The following is a 13,079-nucleotide window of genomic DNA, read 5'->3' on the forward strand; positions in this document are numbered from 1 at the left end:
TCACAGAACTCCCAGAGAACATAGAGATACCAAGAGCCATTGGCCACTCAGACCACTTCATGGAGAAAGGAAAAATTTACAATTATTGATGAAGTTTTTCCCCCCTCCATGTGTAGCAGTTACTCTGAGTTCAATTTCCTGGAGAAAGACTAATTGCATCTTCCTTCTCAGTATTCTAGGTGCCCCTGAGGGGATGGGAGTGTCTTTCTCTAGTGCTATCAGCTTAAACTCTCATTCTACTTTGTTCTTTCCACTATCTGGGGTAAAGTCCCAGATCCATTTAACCACTTAACAGCAATTAGATTTTACAAAATGATACTTACTTTGGAAATATAGCAAAAAGAGAAATACAAACATATTTTTCTTCCTTCCCCAACACCTGGGGAGCATATTCTACCCTGTACTGTTTTGATCCTTAGGCAGATGTAGCTCAGTTTCTTCATAGTATTAGTCCCACCAAGTTTACTGTCAAAAAGTGGCATTGCCACTTTATCAATCTACATCTTAGCTTTCACTGAGCTGGGTTGCTCTCAGGCCTTGAAGCTGCAAACCCTGTCAGGGTCTCCACTCATGGATGTCCAAGTGGCTCTTTTCTTTGGCCTTTGGAAGCTCATAATGACCTTCAGTCTTTTTCATGTCAAAGCAAGAAGGCAAGAAGTGAAACCTGAATTCATGGGCCACATGTTGACCTCAGATGAAGAGGGCCCAAGTCCCCTGCCCTTACAGCATTGTCTCTCATCTATCACTAGAATGTAGACAGGCAGGAAGGAGTCAGACCTAGAGCCTATAAGGAAACATCAGAGGATGGAGGAGGTGCTTAGTATTCTCTCCAAAGCTTCCTTATTGTGCTACAAGGCTAGTAGGATAACAGAAAGGAGAAAAAACATACTTCAATGTCAGTCTAGTTATCATTTAGTATTACATAGAGAAGGATGAGAAAGGTACATTTATATTTCTGCTACTGTCTCTATGTAGCACCTGTGAAATCCCATTTTCATGCATGAGATTCCTAGAATAACCACCCCAGATTCAAGGTTCTCTATGGGTCTATAACCACTTAAAATTATAGTTCAAGAGCTCCCAGTAATACATAAACATTTTTATCTTATCATCTAGAGTACACAATTAGTTCAAAGCAAAGGCATTTAATGAATAGTAGAGTAAGAAGTCTTGCAATATACTCTTATAAACGTAGGGCACATTTTGCCACAACCATAGGGAAAGAATGAGCAGGCACAGTGATCAACCACAAGGGGGCATAAAGGGTCAACACATGGGAGTTATGTGTATATAGGAGAGGGTGCTACCCATCCATACCTGCTGTGCATCAAGATGATGACGTCTGATGATTTTATTAGATTGCTATCAGTAGGCCTGCCCCTCACTGAGCAGGGCATCTCTGCTGGGAAAATTGTTTCACTGGGCTTGCTGAGCCTACCCTTGTGGGACTATGTTTCTACTAGTCTTGGTACTCATTGGGCATGGTGGCAGCTCTATTTGCTCCTCAAGGGGAATTACATGTCTCTGCTGGGCTTGTGGTTCTTGCCTTACTGAGCCTTCAGTCTACTTGGGCATGGTGGTTGGAACCTGCCCTAATGTGAGTAAATTGACAGATCTTTAGTTCTAGCTATCACATACAGCTAACAAAAGCAAAGTGAGTGTCTCCAGGTTAAGATTGTCTGTCCTTTTTGACTTCTAGGTCTAGGATGGAAATAAGTCTATTTAAGTGTAAGCATTCTTGCATTATACTCAAATCTTCTTTGGCTTAACTACAAATACTTTTGGGTCAAGACAAAAGGTAAACTAGGGAGGCAAGGGCAGCATTCTCCATCCACCTAGCCCACATCCCTGTCTTTATCATGCCTATCTGTTGGCAACAAAACCAGTTGATTTGGTGTTATATTTGGATATTGAAAAGCCTGTATCTTCATCTAGGGACATGTTATGCTCTGGTCATAAAATATCTGCTGTTACATTTCTGGATACAATCATAGGGAAACTTTGCCTTACATCAAACTAATTTTTTTTTTCTTTACAACTTCTACCCACTGATTCACACACTGCCTTCCGGAGCCAATCAGCACAAATCTTATCCCTCTTCCACTTGAAAGGATTGTAATGAAGTATATAGAACCTGGAGAAGGTCTGCCCGTGGAGAGAGGCTAACCTTTACTATGTTTGCCCTGCTGGCCTAGAGATAACAAAGATCTTTGGTTGCTTGTGTCTGACTCCAGGGTGAAGGGTCAAACTCCTTGTTCCCAGTGATACAATATCATTCAGGGATCTGTCCTTTCTGAATATAAACTTGTATTCTGAGTAAGAGATGAACTGACACTCCTGGTCTCACATCTGTTGGTTACCAGCACATGATCTTATACACCAAATACTGTTCACATCTCAGTGTCTCTGCCTATGATAATACATATAATACAATCATCCCTATGATTATGTATCTGGGAATCAAGGATGATTCTGGCTTCTTGATATCTATAGGAACCACAAAAGGGATCAGAGGGAAGTTCATGTGGAAGGTTGGCATTGAAGCTATTAGGGAAAGGCTTTAAGCTAGAATCTGGCAAACTGTTCCCAGGACTTATTAATGTCAGAGAAACAGATGACCACACATCACAGGTTCTATTGCCACCTGGATTTTATTTTTACTTACTCTCCAGTGAGCCTGTACCCCAAATCTGTTGGTGGGGGCGGCTCCTTCTGTCTCTCTATTTTTAACGCCCATCTTTGTAGACACCTCAACTGGTCTTCAAAGACATAGCTATAATGAGGCATTTTTGTGCCTGCTAGAATGGAGGTGGGGAGCAGGAAGGAGACTCCCATGGAATTTAGTTATCAAGTGTGTATGTGGGGGAATACATAGACTGCTAATAACCACAAGGTTTCTACATTGCTGAAGGACTGAGTTTTATTGTGGAGGAAGAATTAAGTGCTGTAGTTTTCAAGTTCAATCACCTTGGGGATGAAGTACAATCCAGAAGCCATAAGGTTTTTGTGCTGCTAAAAAGGACTGTTCTACCTATCTATATCTATATATGGGAATACATAGTATATGCAACCTACACCTATATTATGTACACACATATGCAATATTATATATTAATATATACACACATCTATATTTTGGTGTTGTTGTTCAGTCATTTCATTCGTGTCTAACTCTTCCTAACCCCGTTTGGGATTTTCTTGGCAAAGATACTGAAGTGGTTTGTCATTTTCTTCTCCAGCTCATTTTACAGATGAGGAAACTGAGGCCAACAGAGTGAAGTGACTTGCCCAGGGTCACATAGCTAGTAAGTGTCTGAGGCCAGATTTGAACTCAGGAAGATGAGTCTTCCTGATTCCAGAGCTGCATTCTATTCACTGCACCACCTAGCTGCCACATACATACACATGTGGCATATACATATATATCTTCTGACTCATAGACCAGATTTCTGTACCCATGATGTTTATGCATGTAACACATATATGATTGTGTGTATTGTATATGTGTTCATATTTATGTATATATTACATGTTTGTGTAAATATATGAAGATACAAGGAAACAGATAAATGAAAACACAAACAAAAATCAACACTATTTCATATACAAAGTCAACCTAAAGGGGATAATTAAATAATTTATACATTATATATTAAATACTTTATAAATTAGTTATTAAAATATTATAAAATATGCAGGAACTTTGTGGAAACGTGATACAATCCTCATAAATAATCTTTACATATTACTTATATTTCTTTATTCCCAAATGTTTCAATGAAGGAAGAAATGAGAATAGTGAGGTACAGGCTCAGATATAAAGCTTCCCCATGTAATTGTTCTGTGGGAGAATCTCTCAGAAGGATTTGTGACTACCTAGTATGAGACACCTAGAGTCTTTTCCTAGGGGATCATGTGAGATGAATGAATTTCTCTGGGCACAGGACTTTTGAGGTGAGGGTTAACAACAGAGACATGGCCTAATATAGGTGATATTGCAGGGTGAGTTTCTTTTACTTACCCCAGGTTTCCTCAAGTCCAGTAGATATTTCCCATTATGCACAGGAGAAAAGAAAGCAGACATTTGCAGAGAAATAAATGAGATCCAACCAGACAAGAGAAGTAAAGAAGTAATAAAAGCAGGGATCCAGGTTTCTGATAGTTGGGGAGAGATGAGATGAAATTATAGCAACCAGCTGAGAATTTCAGGATCCAACTATGTTTAACTTGACTTGACCCCTTCAGTGCCCTTCCAGGGATTAGGAAGTTCACTTAACATCCTGAAATTTCATTTTATTTTTTCCTAATGTGAGACAATTCAAATATGATTATACTATAGCGGGATGAGGAGGATGTAAAATGTTTGATGCTTTTCTTTTTAAAACAATTGGGGTTAAGTAACTTGCTCAAGGTCCAGGTGTTTCTGGGTGGATGCTAAGTGTCTGAGCCCGGATTCGATCCCCAGGTCATCCCGACACTGGAGCTGGTGCTCTTACTCGCTGTGCTACCTGGCCGCCTTGGTTGATGCTTTTGAAACACTAGAATCTGTGTATAGTTTTTACTACTCTTTTATCTGATTCAACTAAATTTCTCACTCAGATAATGAACAAAGGTTAACTACTAAATATTTGAAGAGGAAGAGCCTGGACAGTGGGAGGAAGTTTCTTCATCTCTGTAATGAGGGGTTTGAACTAGATAGATGGAAGTCTGCTCCCCAATCTATAAAATTTTAATCTTAGAAAATTAGGATAGGAAGGAAATCAAAACAGGGGGTAGGGAAAAGGAAAAGATAGGCAAAAGGAAGTTAAAGATAATTAGGAAATAGGTAAAGGTAAAGGACAGGTAAAGTTACTACCTAGAAAGTGTTTGAGTAGTTGAAAAGTAAGTGCAATTATAATTGGAAAAGATTTAAGGCAGAGGAAGGATGTTGACATCACTGAAAGACTCCACCTAGTAAAACTAGAAGACTCCCAGAGATCTTTAGCCTGCCAAAAATTCTTCTTACTCTATATAACAGCAAACTGCTCTTGCCGTTACCCCACCATGGACAGTTACCAGGCTCTGTACTGGATGACCATTTGTCTCCTAGGAACAGGTGAATTCTGGATGCAGATTGAAAATTTCTGTCCTGTATTTGACAGGCCCTGGTTTCAAACCTTGTGCTTGTGACTGCAATTCAAAAGCCCTTCCTGATTTAGGATGGACATGGTCATTTTGGTTTCTGTCTTATTTCCCAATAGGATATATGGAAGATAAAGTCACCAAGACCCCAAGACACTTGATCATGGCAAGAGGACAGAATGTGATATTGAGGTGTGACCCAATCAAGACACATGTTTATATTTTTTGGTATCGACAGCTCCTGGAAGAAGAATTGAAGTTTATGGGTTACCTTCAGAATGAAAAAGTCTTAGATGAATTGGGTATGCCAAAACCTCGATTCTCAATTAATTGGCCCCAAAACTCATCCTCTAACTTGAACATCCAATTCACTGAGCCTCAGGATTCAGCTATTTATCTCTGTTCCAGCAGCCTAGGCACAGCATTGTGAAGTCACCTCTTTTCTTTGCACAAATATCCTCTGGACACCACAGAGGAAATAACAGTTAGAGACAAAGGGAAAGACAGTTGCCAGTTTTTGATGAATTTAAATGAAAGAAATTTTGGAGGACTTGTGGTGAAACTGAAAAAAGAAGTCAAAGGAAGAGAAGAAAAAAGAGAATGAGGAGGGGAAAGGGAAGGAGAAGACTGAGGAGCTATAAAAGAAGTCAAAAGAGGTAAGAAACAATGAAATGCAGTGGAAAACATTTTGAATTTGGAGTCAGAGGACCTTAGTTCAAATTCTAACCTTGTCACTTATTATCTGTAATATGACTTTTTGCACATTAATCACATACTATGTGTAAGGCATTCTGCAGTCACATTACCTCCCTAACCACCAGTTTCTAAGTGGTACGTTGGTTAGAGTGTCAAGCCTAGAGTCAGGAGGACCTGAGTTCAAAATCAACCTCAGACACTTACTACCTGTGTGACCTTGGAGAAGTCACTTAACCTTTGTCTCAGTTTCCTTATCTGAAAAATGAACTAGAAAACGAAATGACAAACTACTCCAGTATCTTTACCAAGAAAACCCTAAAAGGAGTCACAGAGTCAGACATGACTGAATGACTAGACAACAACAATTCTTTATTAAAAACGACAATTGTACTAGATGACCTCTAAGGTCTCTTTTAGCTCTATGTGATCCTATAAAGAACAGAGAGATTTGATGTGACAGAAGAAAAGGACCAGAACTTAAGATTTTAGTGTGAGAAGGTCTTAAGTGATGAGTGGAGAGCTAAAACAGAAAGGCATGAGAAACATTAGAACATGAGGGATTCATGCTGAAGCAGGAGAATAATCAAAACTTTCAGCAAAGGAAGAAAGAGCCAAGGAGAAAGCAGTTGGGAAGACACAGTAACATAGGACAAGTTGGTAAGGCAAAGCAATAGCCTCATAAAGGAAGGGACAGTTTGTTGGGCATGACTGTCAAAGAGCTAATGGGGTGAGAAGAGTAAAGACTCCTGAATTAGAGAGACCTTCAAACATTATGCTAAAACTCTTTTTCCTGGAAGCTCCTGGAAAGAAAAACAGGGACTAAGGGCCTTACTTCAAGCAAATATGGGGAATGGAATGAATTGTGAAGTGGCCTGCAAAGAACAAAATAATTATAATTCTGTCATGACAAAGAGTCATGTGTTCAAAATGTGTTCCAAATTCACACTGGTTGCTTTCCTAAGAGAAAAGAGTAAACAATCCCAGAAGGGTTTGAATATGAAGCAAAGATGAAAATACATATGAAGAAAAGAGGATCCTGACCTATGACAAAAAGTTGGAGGTTAGGATGCTATCATATAGGAGAAAGGGAAGAAAAAACTACACTGAACACACGAGGCTAAGGGAAAAAAATGAGGCTGTATCTGAAGAGGAACAAGGTGAAAGGTCTGAAGAGAAAGAAAAAGCTGCTCATCCTCCAAGGAATAATGATGTGGATCCATAAGTACTCTCGAGTGAGATAATCATCCTATAAGGAACAGAGTGCTCTTGTGTATTCCTGGTGTATCTATAGGACAGAGAAAATTTCAAGACATGGCAAATTATAGGACTACTACAAATTTCTAGTATTTGTGTGTACAAATGATACTGTTTGATGGAATCTAGAAAACAAGCTAAAATTATGAAATCTTCATTAAGAAAGTGAATATTGAAGGACAAAGGTGGCATTTTTGTTGTAGGATCACATATGATCATTGGATCATAGATTTAGAGCTGGAATAGACCAAAGAGGTCATCTAGCATATTATTCTCATTTTATAGAAAAGAAAAACATTTCTGTATTTTGAAAAGAAAGTCTTCTTAAGAGAATAGAAAATGTCAAATTAAGAACTAGTTAAGAAGATAATACCTTAGAAAAGGAGATAATGTCTGACGGGTATTTCTGAGCCTCACCTTAAAATGTAGAAATAATAGATTCTTTGTCAGGGATGTACCCTAGAAAAATTGTTAAGAATGTATTTGCCTGAAGTTTTACAAAATTTATCCCAAGTACTTTAAACTGAAATGAAAGCAATACGGAGAAAAGCACCACCAAACTAGTTACAATAGAGAAGCTAAAATGTAGGAAGAAGAATAGCAGAAGAAATATCTAGAAGTATACAGAAGACAAAGTCCAAAAAAGGAACCAGTAATAAAACAATGTCTTTAAATGGTGATGCACAAGTGTAAAAATGGCAGAACAAACTAGATGAACTAGAGATTCTCACTTAAGTAGGAAAATTTGGCCTTATATATCACTAAGACTTGATGGAATGAGATCCATGACTAAAATATGGTTCAAGTAGGTATTATGATAAATATTAGTGGTAACAAAGTGACCATACATGATTTTAGGGGACTGAGAGTGAAAAAAAAATGTCTCCCATCTCTCTGCAGAGTAGTGAATGATAGGTACAGAATGAAGAATGAATTTTAAAACACAAACAATAATCAATTTGTTTTGCTTAACTGAATTTATTTGTTACAAGAGGGAATTATATTGATATGGGAGTGTCATGAGGGAAAAATAGTGATGTTTTAAAAAAGGGACATCAACAAAATATATAAAAATAAAAGATTAATGGTAGTAAAAAAGAGAGTAAAAATGTCATTATCATATGCTATAAATCATTCAGAAAATGTAAAAATCAATGATAAGTTTGAAAAACATCATGAGTCTGGAGCAGAATCATCATATTGCAGAAACTGGAACTTCAATTTTCTGTACATCTACTAAAATACTCTCTCTTCTCAAAAACAGAGCAGCTAAAATTTTCTTTATTTGTCTTAATTATAATTTCATTCTTCAAAATGTTGGGAAATTAACCAGGGGGAACTCTGTGAGGGGTCTGATTTTCACCAACAAGAAGGAATGGGTTGCTGGGGTGGAAATGATGAGAATCTCAGAGAAAGCGACCTGTCTATATAAGAATTTGTGAAAGAGGAAAGGAAAATCGGGTATAGTCTTATATTCATTGTAGATTATTGGAAACAGATTTTAAAGTTTTTAGAGAAAATACAGATATAATCCTATGGGTTTAAATTATAGAGGGGAAATCAGCACAAGATGGAGAGGAAACTCTGAAGATCAAAATTTTTAAGACACAAAAATAAACAAGTACTCTGAGGAAGAAAGGGGGAGTTGTTCTAGGATGATGTAGATGCATAAAGAACTCATCAACCAACTTCAATTTAAAACCAAAAAAACACTTTTTTGATAAGGGCACATAATGGAAGATGCATGGACAGCTAAGTGGTACAGTGAATAGAGCAGAGAGCTTTGTGTATAATTCTTAGATATGTTAGGGGGGAATGGAGGATTAAAGAATGAGCTTTGTTACTGTTTAGTAGGAGGGACAATGATAACTGAAGTCAGAAGGTAAAGTAAATTATTGCTTGAAGTGGGTTGTGGAGGGAAAGAAGGAATATTTTCATTGATAAAAAAAAACCTTAATCATTTATTTATTTATTTATTTATTTATTTATTTATTGCTTTTGGAGGGGGGAAGGCAGGGCAATTGGGATTAAGTGACTTGCCAAAGGTCACATGGCTAGTAAGTGTTACAGGTCTGAGGCCACATTTGAACTCAGGTCCTCCTGACTTCATGGCCAGTGTTCTATTCACTGAGCCCCCTAGCCACCCCCAGTAGAGCAATTCTCTTTTTTATTTTTTTGCTTTTTGGAGGGGAAAAACCTTAATTTTAAAAAAGAAAATATAAAGACATAGACTTGATGGTAATACTGTCCCATGTATTTGGAACTGGTCAAACTACTAGACCCAGAGTAGTTAAACTTTAACTTGAAAGAAAGTCTCTATTGGACTATACCAGCAATACATTTGTGGCCATTCCCAGTTTAACATTTTCATGAATGCCTTGGATAAAGGCAGAGCTGATGTGCCTATTAACGTGTAAATTGACATGAGTCAGTTTACATGTGTTCCCAAGTTTCATATAATTTATCAATTTTGTCATTCTTTATAGTACATTAATGTTCTATTAAACCTATGTACAAAAATTATTTTAGACACCAATTGATGGATACCTACTTTGTTTCTAGTTCTATGCTTTCAAAAAAAGTTCTGCTAGAAATACTTTCAGCTCTTTTAATTTTTAAGTAGTTCACTTTTTCTGCTAGAAAATCACTTCTCTTCTCATACTCTATGATCCAGACAAACTGATCTTCTCCCTCTTCTTCATATGGATCACCCTATGTTCCATCCCCATGCCTTCGTTCTTGCCATCCTCCATATCCAGGATGCATTCCCTCTTTATTTCTGCCTCAAAGAGTTCTCTTATTTTAAGATGCAGTTTAGGCATCTATCTTCTAATGAATCTTTTGATGATGCCTCCAATTGCTAGTGCCCTCTCTCCCAAAATACCTCATTGAATTTCCATATGTTTGCATTTTAACTTTATATCATATATCTGTGTAGATATATATGATATACATAAACACATACATATATACTCACATATATTCAAATATACATATACATTTACACATATATACACACATTATGTTGAAATGAAATCTGTTTCTCTGCAGTGTCTACCTAGGACCTAGGTCTTTCCTTTGTAGTTACAACTTAAAATTTTTTTTTGGTCTTTATTAATTTGTTTACTTTTAGTTTACAAGATTCAATTCTACAATTCCATGAGTTTCAAATTTTCTTCCCCTCCCTTCCCTCTCCTCCCCTCATGGCGGTATACAATCAAGTATAAGATCTGCAAATACTTTCACATTAGACATTAGTCAGGTTATAAATAAGGATTCTATTGGATGGAATGAACAATGGGAAAGAGGAGGCAAAACCAAACAAGAAAAAGACAGAGAGCAGGTAGTTTTCTTCAATCTTCACTCAAACTCTGTTCTTTCTAGTTCTTTCTCTGAATGTAGACATCTCTCTCCATCATGAGTCTTTTGGAGTTGACTCATAACCCTGCATTGCTGAAAACAGTCCAGTCTATCAAAGTTGGTCATCACACATACGTTGTGTATGTAATTGTGTACAAATTTCTCCTGGTTCTGCTCTTCTCACTCAGCATCAGTTTGTATAAGCCTCTCCAGGTAAATATGAAGTTCATGTGCTCCTCGTTTCTTATAGCACAATAGCATTCCATTACATTCATATACCACAACTTGTTTAGCCATTCCCCAATTAATGGGCATCCCTTCAATTTCCAATTCTTTGCCACCACAAAAAGAACTGCTATAAATATTTTTGTACATATGGGTCTTCCTCCCACTTCTATGATCTCTTTGGGATACAACCCTAGAAGTGGTATTGCTGGGTCCAAGGGTACTTATAGCCCTTTGGACATAGTTCCATATTGCTCTCCAGAATGGTTGGATCAGTTCACAACTCCACCAGCAAAGCATTAGTGTTCTAATTTGTCCACATCCTCTCCAGCATTTGTCAGTTTCCTGTTTTGTCATCCTAGCTAATCTTACTGGTACCTCAGAGTTGTTTTGATTTGCATTTCTCTAATCAATAGTGATTTAGAGCATTTTTTCATATGCTTATAGATATCTTTAATTTCTTCCTCTGAAAACTGCCTGTTCATATCCTTTGCCCATTTATCAATTGGGGAATGATTTGTATTCTTATAGATTTGACTCAATTCTCTGTATAGTTTAGAAATGAGGCCTTTGTCAGAGATATTGGTTGTAAAAATTCTTTCCCAATTTTCCACTTCCCTCTTAATCTTGGTTACATTGGCTTTGTTTGTACATAAGCTTTTCAATTTCATGTAATCAAAATTGTCCATTTTGCATTTTATAATGCTTTCTAATTCCTGTTTGCTCATAAAGTCTTCCCCTCTCCATAAATCTGACAGGTAAACTATTCCTTGCTTTCCCAGATTGCTAACAGTATCAGCATTTATACCTAGATCATGCATGTAGTTCCAACTTAATCTTACATATAGTTTCCTATAGTAAGCCTTCTAATTCTGTTCTCTTACCCTCACTAAGTCAGTTATTCTCCAGGATAAACACCACCAGTACTTTTAGTAGTTCTTCATATAACATGATTCCCAGACCTTGTATAAAGTGGATCACCCTCATCTGAATCAGTGTAACTGAATTGGAGGTTTCTGGGGATAGTTTGTATGGGAAGATGCCCATGAGAAAGTAGTTAAAAGAGTCACAGCATTAACTTATCAGATGGTTTCAATGACAAAAAACAAATTCTATTGTCAGTTATGTCTCAGATATCTACCTGTGAGAGAACTCACAGAAATCCCCTCTCTTCCTATCTTCGTGTGCTTTTGCAGGTTCAGGATAACAAATTTCAAAGAAATCCTTGTGCAGGGATAAAACCTATAGAAAAGAACCCAGTAATTATTAACCACCCTGGGAGAGAGGTGCTATTCCCATTTTACAGTTGAGGAAACTGAGGCAAATCGAGATTAAAAGACTTGCTCAGGGTCATGCAACTTGTGTTAGAGGCAGAATTCAAACCCAAGTCTTCCCTACTCCCAATTCCATCACTCTATTTATGATATCATTCTGTCTCTGGGCAACTGACCTCTCTCAATCCTTAATTTTTCTCCTCACTTTTGTATCCTCACCTTTATGAAATTTTCCTCCGTTGAGTCTCTTCTGCCCATTGCTTGCAACAGGGGGCAGTGATATACTTTGTAAATTTCTCTTTATAAGTTTTCCAATATTCAAGTAACATAATTTTTCACAAAGGAAAAACCTCTTTCTTCAGGCATTAATTACTCAACCACCATTTGTTAAACAATAGTATTAAGTACCATCAAGCTACTATTATGCACAACTAAGCAAAGTGCCAGGAACTATTCAAAATGCTGGATATATGAAGAAAAGCAATTTACATTCTATCCTGAGAAAGAGCATGCATACACATATGTAAATGCAAAATATATGCAATATAAATATGAGGAAATTTCATCATGGAAGCAGTAGCAGAAGGTCAGATGAAAAAACGTGTCCATGTAGTAGAAGGTGCTTAAGCTGAGCTTTAAGGGAAACTAAGGTTTAGGGAGACAGAAAGAAGGAGCACCTTACTGGCATGGGGAAGAACTTGTACAAAGGCAAAGAGATACATGTGAGGGTCAATTTATCTGTAAGTTAGGGTGTGTGAAGAGGAGTAATGTATAATATGCCCAGAAGAGTAGGATGGAGACCAATTATTAATGGCTTTAAATGTCAGAGAGGAGTTTGTAATTTATCCTAGAGGAAATAAATAGGGAGCCATTGGAGGTTATTGAGCCTCTGCTTAAAGACCTACAAGGAGGGAGCAGTCACCTCCTGCTGGGACATCCCACTCCATTGTTGGATAGCTTTGATTAATAAATAATTCTTCCTGACATCAAGTGGAGACTTACCTCTTTTTCATTTCTACCTATTGCTCCTGGGTTTACCTTTGGGTGTCACACAGAATGAGTCTAAACCCTCCTTCAAATACATTAGAATAGTTATAATATTTCTCCTGCATCTTCACTTTGGTAGATTGCTGTTGTTGCTGTTTAGTC

At 37.4% G+C, this 13,079-nt stretch overlaps 1 protein-coding gene across 1 annotated transcript in view; it reads left to right on the top strand.

Annotated features, from left to right (window-relative positions):
- LOC138160395 (M1-specific T cell receptor beta chain-like) overlaps positions 1–13,079 on the top strand; it is a 205,761-nt gene that overhangs the window by 8,274 nt on the left and 184,408 nt on the right. The window contains exon 4 of the mRNA XM_069086999.1: positions 10,919–10,922. Coding sequence (XP_068943100.1) covers positions 10,919–10,922 — 4 coding nt within the window. The remainder of the gene's footprint in view (positions 1–10,918; positions 10,923–13,079) is intronic.

Source organism: Petaurus breviceps, unplaced genomic scaffold (genome assembly GCF_028583685.1).
Source record: "Petaurus breviceps papuanus isolate PSGF00001 unplaced genomic scaffold, PetGlider_PUasm1.0 181, whole genome shotgun sequence".
Lineage (NCBI taxonomy): Eukaryota > Metazoa > Chordata > Mammalia > Diprotodontia > Petauridae > Petaurus > Petaurus breviceps.